The 18,590-nt window shown below is 37.5% G+C and overlaps 1 protein-coding gene across 1 annotated transcript in view; it reads left to right on the top strand.

Moving 5' to 3' along the window:
* The window catches only part of NFAT5 (nuclear factor of activated T-cells 5), a 145,577-nt gene that overhangs the window by 51,249 nt on the left and 75,738 nt on the right, over nucleotides 1-18,590 (top strand). Inside the window, exon 2 of the mRNA XM_008070029.2 lies at nucleotides 14,996-15,121. Coding sequence (XP_008068220.1) covers nucleotides 15,064-15,121 — 58 coding nt within the window. The 5' untranslated portion in view covers nucleotides 14,996-15,063. The remainder of the gene's footprint in view (nucleotides 1-14,995; nucleotides 15,122-18,590) is intronic.

Genomic DNA, 18,590 nt, shown 5'->3' with positions numbered 1-18,590 from the left:
TATTTCTAATTGTATAGACAGGAATGCTAGGGAAAGAATTTCTCTTTCAGCCAGCACATCTCTGGCTTGGGACCAGTTTGGCTCTATGAAGCAAGTTTTAACCTAATTGGAACATAATTTCTTCTCTTGAGGGTTACACCAAATATTTTTGCCACTTCTACCCCTGAAATTCTGTGATTTTTCACTGTGACTTTTAGATTAATCCCTTAAAACTACATTCATTCCATTCATTATACTCTTGCCTTGCCCTCTTCTGTATATCTCTTTCCTACAATCTTTTTTCCCTCATAGCACCTATGTCTTAGTACAAATTTTACTGACTATTTATGTACTTTCATTGGACTATAAACTCTTTGATAACAGAGTCTCAGGTTTCCACATACACATGATTTTCTGTGTCTGTACCTGTGCGCACAAAATGGACTAAATGTGACAAAATTTGTTTTTTTTTTTTGAGAAAATACTGTTGAGCTTACCTTGTGAATTTATTAGACTGTCTTTTCAAGATCAAAACCAAAATAATAAATGTAAAATAACATAAATTTTAATTCTACTTGATTCTTCTCATTGATAGATTATTATGTATATTTACAAGTGCATGATTAATTTTTAAAGGAATGATTATTAAACATATGGTTATATAATATGGTTCCTTGTTATAACTATGGAATAGGTCTCTATTCAGTATTGAGTTTGCAAGCATTCAGTAAAATTCTATTTTAAGTATTTACTCTAAAGCTTAAAATGAATTTATGTTAAGATTTTTATATTGTTCCAGAAATGAGCTTATTTTAGTGATACCATAATTAAATATGAGTTTAGTAAGAGTAAAAAATTTTAAGAAACTGAACTTCTCTCTTGGGCAAGTTCTTAGTCTGTTTGGTGGCTATAACAAAATATGTTAGATTGGGTAACTTATATAAACAATAGAAATTTACTGCTCACAGCTCTGGAGGCTGGGGAAGCCAAGATCAAGGCACCAACAGAATCTAAGTCTGAGTGCTTGCTCTCTGCTTTGAAGATGGTATGATGTGGAAGGGACAAAGAGGCTTCCTTTCATCTCTTTTATAATGGCAGTGATCCTATTGTGGGGGTGGGGGTTCATGACTTACTTCCTAAAAGAATCCATCTCTTAATACATTGCACTGGGTTTTAGGTTCCAACATGAATTTTAGGGGGGTGCTAACAGTCACTCTATAGCAGCAGGCAAGCAAGCAGTCACCATAATTTAAGTCTATTAGAACGGGAGATCCATAAAGACAGATTTTTGTCTGTTATGTTGTTGGTGTATCCACCCACAGACCCTAGGATAGTGCTTGGCATTCATCAGACAGTCCATAAATATTTGTCGAATACATGAATACATGAATAAATTAATGAGAATATTTACTGAACTGTGCTTCATTCTATAGCAAGTACAATGTTGTTTCTTTACCACGTATATATTTATTTATTACTTCTTTTATTTGTTAGCAGTGTTTCTGTAATAATATGAAAATCCGAAATTTTTCTAAAGCTTATTTTACAACTTAGAATTATTGCCCAATAGGTTTCTTTAATATTTTGATATGCTCATCAACAAACATTGAGTGTCTGTTGTAAGTAGGGTACTGCTAAACTTTAATTAAAGAAAAGATGACATAGTTTTGTCAGGAAGGGTTTTCAACCCAAATGGAGAAGTAGGAAATGAACATAAAGATGATGCTTAACAATCTGAGAGATGTCAAAGAAATGGTACCTCTGGGAAATATATCCAGTGAAAAGTCTGATATTAAGTTTATGTGTGTTATTATTTAACTTTAAAATTTTGCATAGAAAAATATAGAAATGAAGCATAAGTATACTAGTGTTTTAACAGTATCTTTGTATAGTGAAATCGTGGGCAAGTTGAATTTTTAAATCTTAGATGTCTATTTTTAAAAATAAGCAATAACTAAATCTAGTTGTAGGACAGATTTGGTACAAAAAACAAAAAGCAGGCTGTGTGCCCAGCAACATCAGTTGCTAGACCTCTCTCCTGTTTTATATATTCATTGGATGCATCCCATAGGGACCTTAAATTCATCATTTAAAGTTGAATTCTGAGCTGGTCGTGGTGGCTCATACCTGTAATCCCAGCTCTTTGGGAGGCTGAGGTGAGAGGATTGCCTGAGCCCAGGAGTTCAGGACAGCCTGGGCAACCTAGTGAGACCTCATCTCTACAATAAATGAAAAAATTAGCCGACCGTGATGACACACACCTGTGGTTCCAGCTACTGGAGGACTGAGGTGGAACGATCACCTGAGCCTGGCAGGTTGAGACTGCAGTGGCTGTGAGCGTGCCACTGCACTCCAGCCTGGGCGATAGAGTGAGACTGACCCAAACAAACAAACAAGCAAATACTGAATTCTTATCTTTCCAGATTTATTTTTAATTCTTATATTCTCTACCATGAGAAATGGCACCATCTTTTATAAATTTTCCCAAGCCAGAATTCCTGTGAGCTACTTGGAATTCTTTTTTTTTTTTTTTCTCTCCTGCCCCTCTGCAGCCAGTCATCCAATTCAATTAATCTGTTTCCTAAACATCTTTAAATTCATAATTCATATTCTATTCACCATTCGCACTGCCACTTCCATGGCTTAGGATTTCATTATTTCTTGCTTAAACTATTATTGTAAAAACCTTCTTACTTATCTCCATCTCCAGGACCTGTTCTATTCTGCATATACCTGGTGGGATGATCTTCTTCAAATATAAGTCTGATCATTTCTTTGCTTAAAACCCTCAAAGGCTCCTTATGTGCGGAGGGATAAAATCCTTACTGTTTAGCATAATACACAAGGCCTTTCATAATCTGACTTCTCCCTGCCTTCAGTATCTTCATCTCATGTAAGTCCTTGTAACTCCTGTGTCCTAACTTAACTGAGTACTTGAGAAACTGAAATAAAAATATTATTTTTGGTAAAGTTGCTTTCATAGTTTCTCCCCCCTTTTCTCAAATCTGTATGCTAGATACCAATTTCAGTATTCAAGATTGACTTGAGGTGTCATATCCTCTGTAAAGCCTTCTCTGATCCTTCACAGGCAACATTAAGAGTTCCCTCTTCTGGCTGGGCCAGGTGGCTCACATCTATAATCCCAGCACTTTGGGAGACTTAGGCGAGAGGATTGCCTGAGCTCAGAAGTTCGAGACCAGCCTGAGCAACATGGCAAGACCTCGTCTCTACAATTAAAAAAAAAAAATTAGCCAGGCTTGGTGGCATGCACCTGTAGTTCCAGCTACTTGGAAGGCTGAAGCAGAAGGATCGCCTGAGCCCAGCAGACTGAGGCTGCAGTGTCCGTGAGTGTGCCACTACACACCACCTGGGTGACAGAGTGAGATGCCAAATGAAGAAAAAAAAAAAGAAGAGTTTTCTCTTCTTCCGTTGCATAACACCCCATACTTTTATTAAAGCACATACGGCACGCTTGACTCATGCTGTTTGCTATAGAGTGCCATATCTTAAAGAGTGATTTTCTTTCTTTCTTTTTTTTTTTTTTTGAGTTGGAGTCTCACTCTGTCGCCCAGACTGGAGTGCAGTGGCCACTCTCGGCCACGGCAGCCTCGACCTGCTGGGCTCCGGCGATCCTTCCGCCTCAGCCTTCCAAGTAGCTGGAACTACAGAAGCGCGCTACCACGCCCGGCTAATTTTTGAATTATTGTAGAGATGAGGTCTCGCCAAGTTTCCCAGGCGGGTCTTGAACCCGTGGGCTCAGGGAATCCACTCAGCTCAGCCTCCCAAAGCGCGAGATTACAGTGATTTTCTTTTATATTTGTGTCCCTAGTTCATTTTAGGAGCTAAGTGTTGAATAAATGTGTAATTACTGTTCTATACAGTTGAAGGTGATACAGTACTTGAGTATTTCCAACAAACTAGGGTATCTCTTATTACATATTCGCAGAATAACTACCAGAATAAAAAAAAATTAGCACAATGCCTTTTTCCATTTAATCCTCAGGTCCTATTCAGATTTTGCAAATTGTCCCAATAATATCCTTTGCAGCAAAAGGATCCTATTTAGAATCATATGTCCATTTAGTTGTCATGACTCTTTAGTTTCCTTTAATCTGAAGTAGTTCCTTGGTCCTTCCTGAACTTTCATTGTTTTCATACTATGATTATAAATCAGTTGTTTCATAGAATGCCTCTCAATTTGGTTTTATATGCTTCCTCATGATTGCATTCAAATTATGCATCTTTGGCAGGAAAATCACAGAAGTGATATTATATTCTTATTTTGTCCTATCAGGTGGCATATAATTTTGATTTGTGTCATTACGGATGTTATTCACTTTTATCACTGATTATGTGTCTGTCAGACTTCTACACTTTTTCTTTTTTTAATTAATAAGTATTTTGTAGAGTAGTACTTTGAAACTGTATATACATCTCATTTCTCATCAGACTTTTTATTTAATTATCGCTGTTTTAGGTCAGTTTGAATTTTTCTATTTTCAGTAGATTATAATCTGTTACTTATTATTGCTTTTTTACATGCTCATATTTGGTCCATGGGAGCCCCCCATGCTGGCGTCTGTGTCCCTTTGACATGTCCTCATAATGCTTTGAGTATTTCTTTACGTTTAGCAAAACAAGACATTACGGGTTCATCTTGTACTTTGCGTGTCCCATCCCTGGTACCACTTGTTTCTCCAAGAAGTTGTGGTTACTTCTGGTGGAGAAAAGCCTTTAGAAACCAAGATCTAGGTAGTAGGTATGCTCATTTTGCATGAACATACTTCTGGGATGTTGCTGCTCCTAGGATCTTTCAGAAGACAGAACTAGGGAATAAATGTATATTTATATTGCAGACATAGATTTATATATACACACATACATATATACATTTACACCTATATTTTTCTATTTATATATATTGACTATAATTAATTCACACTAATACCTCCAATTGTAACATAATACCTTAGAGTTACTTCTTTTTTCCCTTTCTATTTTTTAAACTCATTGTCGGAGTGAGAAACTTGATTTCCTTTCATCTTTAAAAATTTTTGTTTTAAATTTTTTTTGTAAAGACAGGGTCTTATCATGTTGCCCAGGTCACTCTTAAACTCCTGACCTCAAGCAATCCTCCCGCCTTGGCCTCCCAAAGTGCTGGGATTACAGGCGTGAGTGTCACTGTGCCCAGCAATTTCCTTTAATCTTAATATGTCCTTATTTGGTCAATCTCCCCATGTAACCAGTCTCCCATTGCCACTGTCTCCCCTTTACTGGCACACTGATACCTTAATTACTTATATCTTGGTCTCCCATATCTTGCATACTACATGAATGCTCTTGACACTCAAGCTGTCCTCCTGCTTACCTGTTTATACCCTCGTTTCTCTACTTGGGTTATTACTCCCCACAATGAGCAGCCCTACTAGACAGATAACTCCTGTCTTCCTCATCTGTTAGGACTTTGATATTCTACCTAAAGCTGCCCTTTGCTCCTATTCTCTCAACTCCTATGGATGTCTTCCTTACCCCACTTGAACTCCAGCTCTCCATTCTAGACTCCCCATCCATGGAAATACACTACCCTGTTCAGTCTCTGACTTCGCCACCCTACACAGCCCTTCTACACAGACGCCCTCCTTATCCTACTTAGGCTGCAAGTCTTCACATGAATGTACTCCTCACCCTGCTTGGATTGCAGCTTCCCATGCTGGGCTCTGCCACTCTTCTGAAGTGGGCACACTCTTCGTACTTGCAAAGCAACCTCTAATACCTAATCTCAGATAGTCCTTCTATGTGGATATTCTTTTTACTACTTAGGTTCTGATACCTTCTATTGGGTACCCCTGCAAAGATACCCTTCCTACCCTACTCTGGCTCTGGCGCCCCAACCTGGGTTCTTCCTGTTCCCTCCCACAAATACTTTCCTCTTTCTTTTTAGGCTTTTCCTTCCTGGCCTGTGCTATCCATCCATATGGAGATTTTTACTCTGCTTGGGTTCCAGCCTTCCAAGCAGGGTAAGACTAGATAGTCACCTGTATGCCACCCTTCCTTTTTGTGTAATTCCTTGGGCTCAGTATCCCAGGATGAGCCATCTCCCCTGCACAGATATATTCTTCACCTTGGTTAGTCTCTGTTACCACATACTAGGCTGTCGTCCTACACAGGTACTTTCTTCATATTACTTGAACTCTGCACTTGAAATAGCTCTTTCCCCTCCCACCTCCTCCTCATTTATGCCCTTCTCATCCTCCTTAAGCTCTGAAATCCCTTGCCAGCCTCCCCATCCCCATATTCCCCATACATATCCTCTTCACCCTAATATGCTTCTGATACTTTGCTCTGGGCCTTCTCACTCCAACTCTCCATTCCAGACTGCCCATCCATGGAAATGCACTACCCTGTTCAGTCTCTGACTTCGCCACCATACACAGCCCTTCTACACAGATGCCCTCCTTATCCTACTCAGGCTGCAAGTCCTGACTCTGTCTGACTCCATATTTGTTAAAGCTCTTTTGGAAAAGTACTCTTGTAAGATCTCTGAAAATGATGAATGAGCCATAAATGTTTCACTCAGTGGTATATGGATCCTCTATGATTTGAGAGTTTTGTTCCTTCTGGAACAGACTTAAGTAATTTCTTCCTACCCTGCTAAAAATGTAGATACTTACAATAGTTAGGTGATCAGTATACTTCATTTTATCTTTCAGGTTAAGAAACTGTTTAGAAAATAATTGTGACTTTTTAAGTGAAAGGTAATTTCTAGTGGGACAAAATATGGTATACTGTATTAGTCTGTGGAACTCTAGTTAGTTTTATTTCCCAAATTGATATAATTTATACTGCTGTATATTATTTATAATTACCTTAGAACACTAGGTTGTTTTAGGAAAACAATAATACAAGGCAATCTGATGGAATTGATATGAATAAATAAATATGTGAAAAACAGACCAGTAAATTGGCTTAAACCTAGAAACAGAAAAATTTGTTAAAACAGAGCGTCGCCTACTAGTTATTCTTGGACTCCTAATCTTTTAGAAACTAAATATCCAGTGGACCTGCAGCCAGTACATTTTTCCAGTGGAGATGCCAAGTATGATGACTGTCAAGCCTGAAGTGTTTTTAACAAAATGAATACTGTCTCTCTTCAATGAAGAACTATGTTGGCACATAGGAGATGCCAGGCACTTTGTTTTAGAAAGTCTGACGTGAAACCATAGACTTAGGATTTATCAGTTTATTGAGATTGTTAATGGAGAGATGGAAGATTAAGGCAATTTGTTCCCAAACCACCTTTGAAAGTTTTTTTGTTTTTGTTTTCTTAACTCTTTCAGATTCCTAGAGTAGCTTTGCATTTAGAGTTGTTTTTAAAGGTAAAATCTAAATATTTGAAACAAGATAAAAATGTTTGCACATGGATTTTTCAGCATTATAATGTTTGATTCTGCTATCAGGGAACATTCATTATTTGAGCAACTAGTATCTGTTCTGCATATTAGATTACATTTTGTTACATTTTTGAAGCATTCCCAGCACAAAGTAATATTCTTTTTTACTACATATATTTCCATTTAGCTGATTGCTTGAAAATTGAACAGAAACATCTTATATACAGGACTTTCCCCTTTTTTATTATTCATCTCTGAATAGCTGTAAGTCAATAGTATTAGATGTATACAACTTTATTTACCTGAAAGTAAGTAGAAAGGTCTTGAGAAAAGTCATAAAGCAGATGGGCTCTCTGACAATTTCGGTCTTTACTCTCTGACCCCAAAACAGTTGAACATCAAATGCCAGCTCTCAGGCTGACAAGGTGGGAATGAAAATCCCAAAAAGGAATAAGAAATTAGAGAGTCTTTTTTTAATAGATTATCTTTTTTAAGCCTTGTAGCAACTTTGTGAGGCTGTACACTATCCATATGTAGTCCTCATCTTATTGTATTTATTTATTTGATTTGGTTATATATTTTAGTAAAAAGAATACCCATGAGCCCACTGTATGGTCCAACTTATTTCTGCTCCTCCTTTGTCCTGTCTCTGTACCTTCCATCAAGGGAAACCACTGCCCTAAACTTTATCATTCCCTTCTTTTGTTTTATCACGAGTTTTCTTTCTTTCCCTTCCTTCCTTCCTTCCTTCCTTCCTTCCTTCCTTCCTTCCTTCCTTCCTTCCTTTTTTCACTATAATACAAGTCTTACATTCTTTATTAGTAAAACCTACCTCATAGAATTGTTTTGAGGGTAAATGAGAAAATATATACGATGAGCTTTACACAGTGTCTGGCCCCTAAAATGTCCAGTAAACGTTAGTGTTGTTAATGTTGTTGTTGTTTCGCTGAGTGAGAAAAGCAAAACAAACATGTCTTTTCCCAGCTATTTCCTTTGTTTTATCTTCCCTTAATTGTTCTATAGAAAAGTAAGGGAATACGGGGTTTGAGGTCTTTTCATCTCTTATTGAAATGAGCAATAACAGAATGAAGCAGTAGAGAATGGGATTTGGGTGATCAGCAGTTAGGACACAGGGTGCCCAATTGAGAAGAAAAGAAAAATTAATTTGCACTATAAAGTTACCAATTTTTTTCTCTATCAGTGCCCTGTGCCTTAGGATAGGATTTCTGTCTACTCTGTGCTTAATGCCCTATAGTGAAATTTTTTCACTCTATCATAAACAGTGTTGAAGAATAAAGGATTAAGTTGTCCCAGAAATAATCAGTGGCGTAAATTGATCAATTAGAGTTTACAAAATTACCAAGCAAACAAACCAACCAGTCAGCCCATTTTTACATTGTTCACCTTACTACCCAACATTGAGAAGCATTACTTTCTTTTTAATATCTGAAAATGTTGATTTTGTCTCTCCATCTCCTCATTCCAGTTGCCCTAAACTCTGCACTATTGCACCAACATGAGACAAATTCTTGATCTTCTGAGCCTGCTTCCTTTTTTGCCTAACTACTTTTCTCATTATTTATGTTAATGGAGTTATTTATTATATCACACTTGCCTTAATTCTACTACATGGATACTTAAGCAGTTTACTTATACTGGGAATTGGGTTAACTAAAAATCATAATGAACCATTAGGTGAGTTGATTTACAAATTATTGCACAATTTTTTTTTTTTTTTTTTTGAGTTGAGCCTCACTCTGTCGCCCAGACTGGAGTGCAGTGTCCACTCCCGGCCACCGCACCCTCGACCTGCTGGGCTCCGGCGATCCTTCCGCCTCAGCCTTCCGAGTAGCTGGAATTACAGGCGCGCGCTACCATGCCCGGCTAATTTTTTGATTTATTGTAGAGATGAGGTCTCGCCTGCCCAGGCGGGTCTCGAACCTGCGGGCTCAGGCAATCCACTCACCTCAACCTCCCAAAGGCGCGGGATTACAGGCTGAGCCACCGAGCCTGGCTATTGCACAAATTATTAGCACCATTACTAGAAAAAAATATATGAGAAAACAATCATCCCAATCTTGGCGGACTGGGGAAAGAATCCTTAGAAAACAAAAATCAGCCGAGCTCGGTGGCTCAGCCTGTAATCCCAGCACTTTGGGAGGCACAGGTGAGTGAATTGCCTGAGCCCGCAGGTTCGAGACCCGCCCGGGCAACTTGGTGAGCCCTCATCGCTACAGTAAAATCAAAAATTAGCTGGGCGTGGTAGCACGTGCTTGTAGTTCCAGCTACTTGGAAGGCTGAGGTGGAAGGATTGCTGGAGCCCAACAGGTTGAGGTTGCAGTGACCGGGAACAGCCACTGCACTCCAGTCTGGGTGACAGAGGGAGACTCCAACTCAAAAAAAAAAAAAAGAAAAGAAAACAAAAATCACTTCTAGATTTAAAAAAAAAGAAAGGAAAGTATGAGTGCGTGGAAGTGTATTGCGCAAGAGCAGTTTTTAACCAGGTGTTACATTAATATTTATCAAATTTCACCTTATTTCTTTGAGCAGATATTCTATCTTTCATGGTCTATGATGAATTAAGACATATGATTTATCCCCCTTAAACCTGTGTCATGTGTAAATTCAATATCTTTGTTCAAGTTGTTGATATAATAGCTACCTCTCTCTAGGTTGCATCTGTACATTTTTGGGTTCTCTTGCTGAGAAGTCATCTATTTTATTAACTCTTCATTTCTTCATCTTATTCACAAGAACTTCTTAAGATTTCACCACATATTTTACTGAATTTAAGATAACTATGCCTGCAGCACTTTTCTGTTCCTCCCGTAGAAGAGCCTTAAAAGACAAATTAGTTTGCAATTTGGTCTTCTTCATAATTTTGCGTTTCACAATAGAAGCTATGTGAAGAGTTATTTTTGTCCATGAAGTGTATTCAAGCATTGTTAGATACCCTGCATGCTCTTGTGTACTTCTAATTTGTGCTTGATCTGCTTCTCTTTCTCTCTTCCTTTTTAAAAAAAAATATATATATTGGTTTTTGAGTCGGAGTCTCACTCTGTCGCCCAGGCTGGAGTGCAATGGCATGTTCATGGCTACCACAGCCTCGAACTGCTGGGCTCAGGTGATCCTTTCACCTCAGCCTTCCAAGTAGCTGGAACTATAGACATGAGTCACTACACCCAACTAATTTTTTGATTTATTGTAGAGACAAGATCTCCCTGAGTTGCCCCGACTGGTTTTTGAACCCAGCTCAGGCCGTTCTTTCGCCTATGCCTCCCAAAGTGCTGGGATTACAGGTTTGAGCCATTGCACCCGGCGAAAAGCTTGGATATATAATTTAGGTACCTTAAAGTTCACCCATTTAAAGGGTATAATTCAGTTGTTAGTATATATGCAGAATTATGTTATCATCACTATACTCTAATTTCAGAACATTTTTGTCACCACAGAAAGAAACCTTGTCTTATTTTTGGTCTGTTTGTCTCTCTGTTGCTCTCTGTCTCTCTCTTTCTCTCTCATATAGAAGTGATTTTCTGAGAAGTTTCTTTCTTCATAATCTGCCTTTCCATTATGGATTTTCCATTCTCTTTCTTCATATTCTGTGTTTGTAAACCTAGAATTTCATTTCTCCTTTATGTATCTGAACTAATTTAAAAGATAACATAAGAAAAATAGTGTGGTGTAACATGAAGTAGGTGGGTTCTGTGTTCTTGTTCAGGAGTTCTTTCATTGGCTGGTGGAAACTTTAAAAGCATTTAATTTAGATTGAATTTAGGACTGAATGGCAATAGCATTAATAGCATAATTTATACATTTTTAATCTTTAGGTATCTGAGGGAAAGCTGATTTAAGAGAAAGGCCAGTGTCCATGATCATTGTCCACTTGGAGGGAGTATCTTTGAGTTATTGGGGTAAAAGAGGGGTTGAAATGAGGATTTAAGTCTTAAATAGGATATTTAAAGTAGCAAGCCAACCCAGTTCTGTCTGAAATAAAAGCCTGTGCTGGTAACGACTGTATTAACTGCTCTTTCACTTGGATAGATATGATAAAACTTTTGGCAGGACTAACTTCTTTGATTTCCAAACATATGAGTCAGAAAACAACTTAAAAAAAAAAAAGAAGAAGAAGAAGAAAGAAAACAACTTTGATGAAGGAATCCATGCTTCCTATACCTTCCACTTGACCTTACATTTTACTTTTTTGTCTGGGAGAGAAGACTTTGGAGAGCACTGGAATATAACAAGTTCTGTTCGTTTTTCTTTTGTTTGTTTGTTTGTTTTGAGTTGGAGTCTCACTCCATCGCCTAGGCTGAAGTGCAGTAGCACACTCACTGCCACCCCAGCATCTACCCACTGGCTCTGGCGATCCTTCTGCCTCAGCCTTCCAAATAGCGGGAATTACAGGTGCGTGCTACCACGCCCGGCTAATTTTTGATTTATTGTAGATACGAGGTCTTGCCAAGTTGCCCAGGCTGGTCTCGAACCCGCCGGCTCAAGCAATCCACTCGTCTTGGCCTCCCAAAGTGCTGGAATTACTACAGGCTGAGCCACAGAAGCTGGCCCTTCGTTTTTCAATGCACTTTTTGGTAACATTGCTTTTATATCTCTAATAGAGACTCAACTTTTTTATACCTTTCTTTGGGAAAAGTAGAGTGTTTCAATCCACAAGGCCTTGTTTGATTTATTTGATTTTGATTGATTTATTTTAATAATAGAAGATTGATGAAATGCTGTTAGTGATTAGACTGTTTGCTAGGATACATTTTTTTTCCATGACACAAATCATAAATGCATTGGGGTAGATCTTTTCCTCTTTTTATCCAAGCTGTCCTTCATTTTCTTTTTTTTGTTTGTTTTTTGTTCTTTGTTTTTTTTGAGTTGGAGTCTCACTCTGTCACCCAGACTGGAGTGCAGTGGCCACTCCCGGCCACGCAGCCTCGACCTGCTGGGCTCCGGCGATCCTTCTGCCTCAGCCTTCCAAGTAGCTGGAACTACAGGTGCACGCTACCACACCCGGCTAATTTTTTATTTATTATAGAGATGAGGTCTTGCCAGGTTGCCCAGGCGGGTCTCGAATCCGCAGGTTCAGGCAATCCACTCACCTCAGCCTCCCAAAGGCGCGGGATTACAGGCTGAGCCACCGAGCCTGGCTGTCCTTCATTTTCAAATTTCCTTTTTTGTTTAGATTTTTTTAAAAATGGACTTTAGTGTGTTTTTCTTTTATATGTAAGGAACTCTTGTTTCCAACATGGATTGAGAAAGCTAATTGTATTACAATGAATATTTGGTGATAATGGCATTTCTGTTTTAATTAGATTTTTCCTTACTTCACTCCCCCTATATTGTTTGAAAGATAGAAGTAATTTATTTAAGGCTTTTAGCAACATTTCAACAAGCTGAAAATTTTCAGTCAGGGCATATTATATTCAGACGAACGCCGAATTTGCCAATGCTTTGAAGATGAACATTTCAAGTATTAGGTAACTGCATTTTTCAAAAGAAACTTTTAAGTTTATTCTTTACTATGAATGAAGATCATTTAACAGTACAGCTTCTAATTTTAGCTTTCTTTCATGACCTTCTTCCTTTTCCCTATCCACATCAAAGTAAGGATACATAGTCTAGTGATTAACTAGGAAGATCAAAGTATGAACTTAGTAAGCAGTTAACTAAAAGTATTGTTTATTACCAAGTATAAAATGTATTAGAGTGCTACCTTTGTTTTTCAAATCACTCATGCAGATAATTAATAATCTCCTTTAATTGTTGGAATGTTGGGTTTGTTGGAATACTCACAGGCAAGTAAGTCCCTTAAACTTTGTGCCTCAATTCTTTGAAAATAGCCATTTGCTTCTAATTGGTCTTTTGAAGTTCCTTCCAGCATTTTACTACCTTTAGAATATATTGTGGGAATTATTCCTGGTTTTTTTGTTTGTTTGTTTGTTTGTTTTTAGTTGGAGTCTCACTCTGTCGCCCAGACTGGAGTGCAGTGGCACGCTCCCGGCCACCCAGCCTCGCCCTGCTGGGCTCCAGTGATCCTTCCACCTCAGCCTTCCAAGTGGCTGGAACTATAGGTGCGCGCTATCACGCCCAGCTAATTTTTGATTTATTGTAGAGATGAGGTCTCGCCAAGTTGCCTGGATGGCTCTCGAACCCGCAGGCTCAGGCAATTCACTCACCTCACCCTCCCAAAGCGCGGGATTACAGGCTGAGCCACCAAGCCCAACTGGAATTATTCCTGTTTAAAAAAAATCATGTAATAATAACTATAAAAGATTTTTAAGTAGAAGATATAAATCTAATTTATGGGCATTAAAGTTATTATAAAATGCTTTATAAAGATATGTAATTCTGAAATTTGGGATACAAAAGTAATCATAACCTAATATAGCTATTGTATTTATGCTTTCTGATTTAAGAGTATCCTATACCTGTGCCTTTTCAGGGTTGAAGATGCCTCAAAGAATAAGAAATATTTCCTTAAGCCATGGCATTCCTTGTTTAGCTTTAGCTTCCCTCTTTAGGAGGGAAAAATGAATTATGATCATGTTTAATTAAAATATTTGTTAAAGGATGTTGGAGAAAAGAAGAAGACTATATTAATGGACTAAGTGGAGAAGCCAATTTAAAACTGGTATATGGCCAGGCACAGTGGCTCATGCCTGTAATTGGGATGCCAAGGTGAGAGGATTGCTTGAGCTCAGGAGTTCAAGAACAGCCTAGGCAACATAGCGAGACCTTGTCTCTATTTAAAAAAAAATTAGCTGAGTGTGGTGGTGTGCGCCTGTAGTCTCATCTATTTGGGAGCTTGAGTCAGAAGGTATGTCTGAGACCAGGAAGCAGAGGCTGCAGTGTTCTGGACTCCAGCCTGGGCAACAGAGTGAGACTCCAACTAAAAATAAAAGTAAAGCTAATATATACTAGTATATGCTGTCTCATATATAAAGGATAGTAAGTTACACTCATACTATTCAGAGGAAGATATTGGACCATCTTGAGTTATTTAGCATTTCTTCTACCTATCTAGTTTTTTTTTTTTCTTTGAGTTGGAGTCTCACTCTGTTGCCCAGACTGGAGTGCAGTGGCCGCTCCTGGCCACCGCAGCCTCGACCTGCTGGGCTCCGGCGATCCTTCCGCCTCAGCCTTCCAAGTAGCCAGAATTACAGGCATGCGCTACCATGCCCGGCTGATTTTTTGTTTATTGTAGAGAGGAGGTCTCGCTGCCCAGGCGGGTCTCAAACCCGCAGGCTCAGGCAATCCACTCACCTCAGCCTCCCAAAGGTGTGGGATTACAGGCTGAGCCACTGAGCCCGGCTTACCTATCTAGTTTTATTCAGTTTTAAATTTTAATAACTTTTTCTTGAGACTATCTTGAATATAAGAAATAAAGCCAAGAAGAAGACATGTTTAGAACTAATTGAAAATTTATTCTTTGGTTCAATGAAATTATACAACAAAAGAAAAAATGTCTGCTAATAATTATTTATAATGTTAATTAAATGCGATTCATTTTTGTGAATAGTATAGTTCTTGTGAGAAAAAAGACATGCATTTTTTGCACATATAATTGACTTGTTGACTAACTCTAAAAAAACGTTTTTTTCCTCGTTTTCCTCCCACAGAATCTGTCTATGATCTTCTCCCAAAGGAGTTACAGTTACCTCCATCTAGAGAAACATCTGTAGCATCAATGAGTCAGACAAGTGGTGGTGAGGCAGGCTCGCCTCCTCCAGCTGTAGTTGCTGCTGGTATGCATTTCATTTTATTTTATTAAAGAAAACTAGGGCCAACATGAAATCTGGCCAACATGAACAGTGCTGGCAACGTTCATATTAAAAAGAGTGTGGTTTGAGGGTTTTTTTTTTTTTAAGTTTTAAAATTTATACTTTTACTATTAAAATTTTTCAATATAATTTTCTTGATGTAATTGTTATTTCTTAGAATTTAACATTGGCACATGTATAAAGTGCTGTCTTCTAAATTGGACCTTCAGATACAGGAACCAGTTTAAAATTATCTTGTTGACTACACATAAAAAGGTTAAATAGCAAGCTGTGGTTAGAAAATTATATTTGTATTTCTATTTAACAATTATTTTTAAAAGACTTGCTCAGAGGGAAAAATATTTTATCTTCTATGATTTGAAAAAGGACTGAAGCACTCAAGTCTCTTATGTCTGTAACATGCTACTAAAACCTTTTCCTACATTTAAGAATATATGTGATTTTATACTTGTTTTAAATTCATTGAAAGTAATGGAAGATCTGAATGTACTATTTATATAAAGACGTTTTCTTGTATCTGAAAAAATATAGAAAGTAATGTTTGAATTTTACCAGATTTATTTTTACTCAGCTCTCAAATCATACACTTTATAATGATATAAAATTGATTCAAGCTTTTATTTTGAATTAGAATAAAAGATTGACAGACAACCTAGTAGAAAAAAGTCTTGATTAGTGATATATTAGTTTGAATGCTTTCTATAATATTAGTTTGCCCAACTGTAATTCTTTTTTTAGTTGGGTTTATAGACTCCTAAGTATGGTTTGCTTTTAAAAAAGGAAAAAAACATATATGTAAGTTTTATCTGCCCTTCTAGTTAGAGGTTTATTACTTGATATGATACCCCTCACTTTTAACAATTGTATTTAAAGTTAATCAGAGCATTGTTTTCAGTAAATTTTTTAGTTTCAAAAAGAACAGTGAAGCTAAGGTTGTGATTTAAATGAGGATATTGGTACTAGCGTATAACTTCAGATATTTTTCTCATTTGCGTTAATCTATGTACCATGAGCCTTGAGTACCAATCTTTCCCAAGCTGTATAGTGCATTATAAAGCCTTCTTGGCTGAAGGCAGAAAAACTTTAAATATGCTAAAGAAGCTTATCAGCCCTGCTCACTGTTCATGTGTTGCCAGACATTTTCTAACAGTTTCTGTGGATTTAATTGTGAATTGGTGAATTTTTTAGTACTCAAATTGACAGGATGACCTGATTCACTTTATATTTACTGGGTTCTAAAATGGCTCTGATTATTTTTTCTGGAATTTTAAGCTTTAAATCTATTTTAAAAATTGTATCAGATAATAAAATATGACAAAGATAAAATATTTTCATGAAATATTTCACTTTAAATCCACAGGTATACATTGACTAACTGATTTCTTTTGTATCTTTTTGAAATTTGTTTTTAAAGACATGTTGAATTTGTGTAGAACTAAAAGTCTGTTTCTTCTGTGCTTTTTGACATTTGTTGACAGTAGATCTAGTTCCCTTTTAAAAACTGAAAAAATATTGGCTAAGTTTGGAAAAAGAATAGCTTTTCCTTTTAATAATACAAACTCAATTTCAGAAATTTTTATATATAAAAATTAAAAGTTATTAAATTTGGATCACAAATGAAACGTTTATCTCTCCAGATAAATTAGATTGAAAGCTAGAGATGAGCAATCATGAAAATAAGAAACTTAATCAAAGTATTATGAAGTAATTAATTCTTATTATCTTGAAATTATTGACATTATAAAGATGGTAAAGAGAATAAGGAGGTAGCCTTGACAGTGTTTTTATAGTCAAACGCAGAAAGTTTCTACGACCAAAAACCGTCATTTGTATGCTTTATTTTCCACATAAACTTACTTTTAGTAACCAACATAGTTTATTCTAAGATTCTAATGTCTTACTGGTAAAAGAGTTCTTTATATCTTTGTACCTTACCATTATAGATAAGAGAGCTTAAATTACAGAATAATTATTGTAGGGAAATCCGTGTAAATCATTAGAGTCACATTTTCACTTAGCATATTAATATCTTTGATGATAAAACTGTCAAAGAGAAATTTGGTGTATATTATCAAGTTACTCAGTGTTTTTCTAGCCAGAAGACTAGATGTCCAGGGAAAGGCACATTAATTAATGCTTGTGTGAGTTTTCTAAAAAATCTATAGCATTAAAAAAAAAACGATGAAATGCATAAAAATGATGACTCTTGACGTAGTTAATTCTTTAGAATTTCGAAGGAGCCGGATTGGCTGCTGTCAGGTATGAGGGCCTGGTGGGAACAGACTTCTAGTTCTGCCATAAAGGTTTGTGTTTCACAAGTTTTAAATCAATTTAAATCATGAGATTTAGTTACTGAGCATATGGGTATTTATGGAAATTTCTTGTTATTTAATTATTTAAAATGTATTTCTCAGATTCACCAATCTAGATTTTTGTTTCTCTTCACATATTACTGAGGGAATAATATATATGATGCTGCTAATCCACAATCCAGAATATTGGGTAAAGTAGAGTCTGTCAACCTTTTTTCTGCTTCTACCACGATTCACACCTTTATGCACTCCTGTCAACAACATCATTTTATCCTGTGAATCACAAAGTCAGATGCAGGAAGTGGGGCTTACACAATTTCTCCCCTCTCCATGGTGTTAGTATCTAGGAAGTGTAGTTGAGAGTCACCGATCTGAAATTTGTTCTCCTCCTCATTTTTAAGAATTCTGTTTTAGCCAGGCTCGGTGGCTCAGCCTGTAATCCCACGCCTTTGGGAGGCTGAGGTAAGTGGATTGCCTGAGCCCGCGGGTTCGAGACCCGCCTGGGCAGCGAGACCTCATCTCTACAGTAAATAAAAAAATCAGCTGGGCGTGGTAGCGCATGCCTGTAATTCCGGCTACTCGGAAGGCTGAGGCAGAAGGATCGCCGGAGCCCAGCAGGTGAGGCTGCGGTGGCCGGGAGCGGCCACTGCACTCCAGTCTGGGCGACCCAGTGAGACAACAACTCAAAAAAAAAAAAGAATTCTGTTTTTGTCCCAGTAGGAAGGTAGTTAACAGTTTGAGGTTTAATATATCAATGAATAAAAGCTTTAGAAATATAACCTTTCTGAACAGATTTTGGGCTTAAAAAAAAAATAGCTTTACTGAGATGTAATTCATATGCTGTACAATCAAGTATTATTTTTAATTTACTTATGGTCATAGTTTTTATCCTTAGATTTACTTACTTTGTTTAAAGTAGGAAGTCTTTCACAGAAGTAAACAATAAGCTGTAGCCAGGCACAGTGGCTCACGTCCGTAATGCTAGCACTTTGGGAGGCATGGTAGCGCGTGCCTGTAGTTCCAGCTACTTGGAAGGACTGAGGTGGAAGGATCGCCAGAGCCCAGCAGGTCGAGGCTGCGGTGGCCGGGAGCGGCCACTGCACTCCAGTCTGGGTGAAAGA

The sequence above is a fragment of the Carlito syrichta genome, unplaced genomic scaffold, assembly GCF_000164805.1.
Source record: "Carlito syrichta isolate Samal-C Ts95f unplaced genomic scaffold, Tarsius_syrichta-2.0.1 Scaffold312739, whole genome shotgun sequence".
Lineage (NCBI taxonomy): Eukaryota > Metazoa > Chordata > Mammalia > Primates > Tarsiidae > Carlito > Carlito syrichta.
The sequence above is the reverse complement of the archived record's forward strand: the minus strand, read 5'-3'. Positions and strand labels throughout refer to the sequence as shown.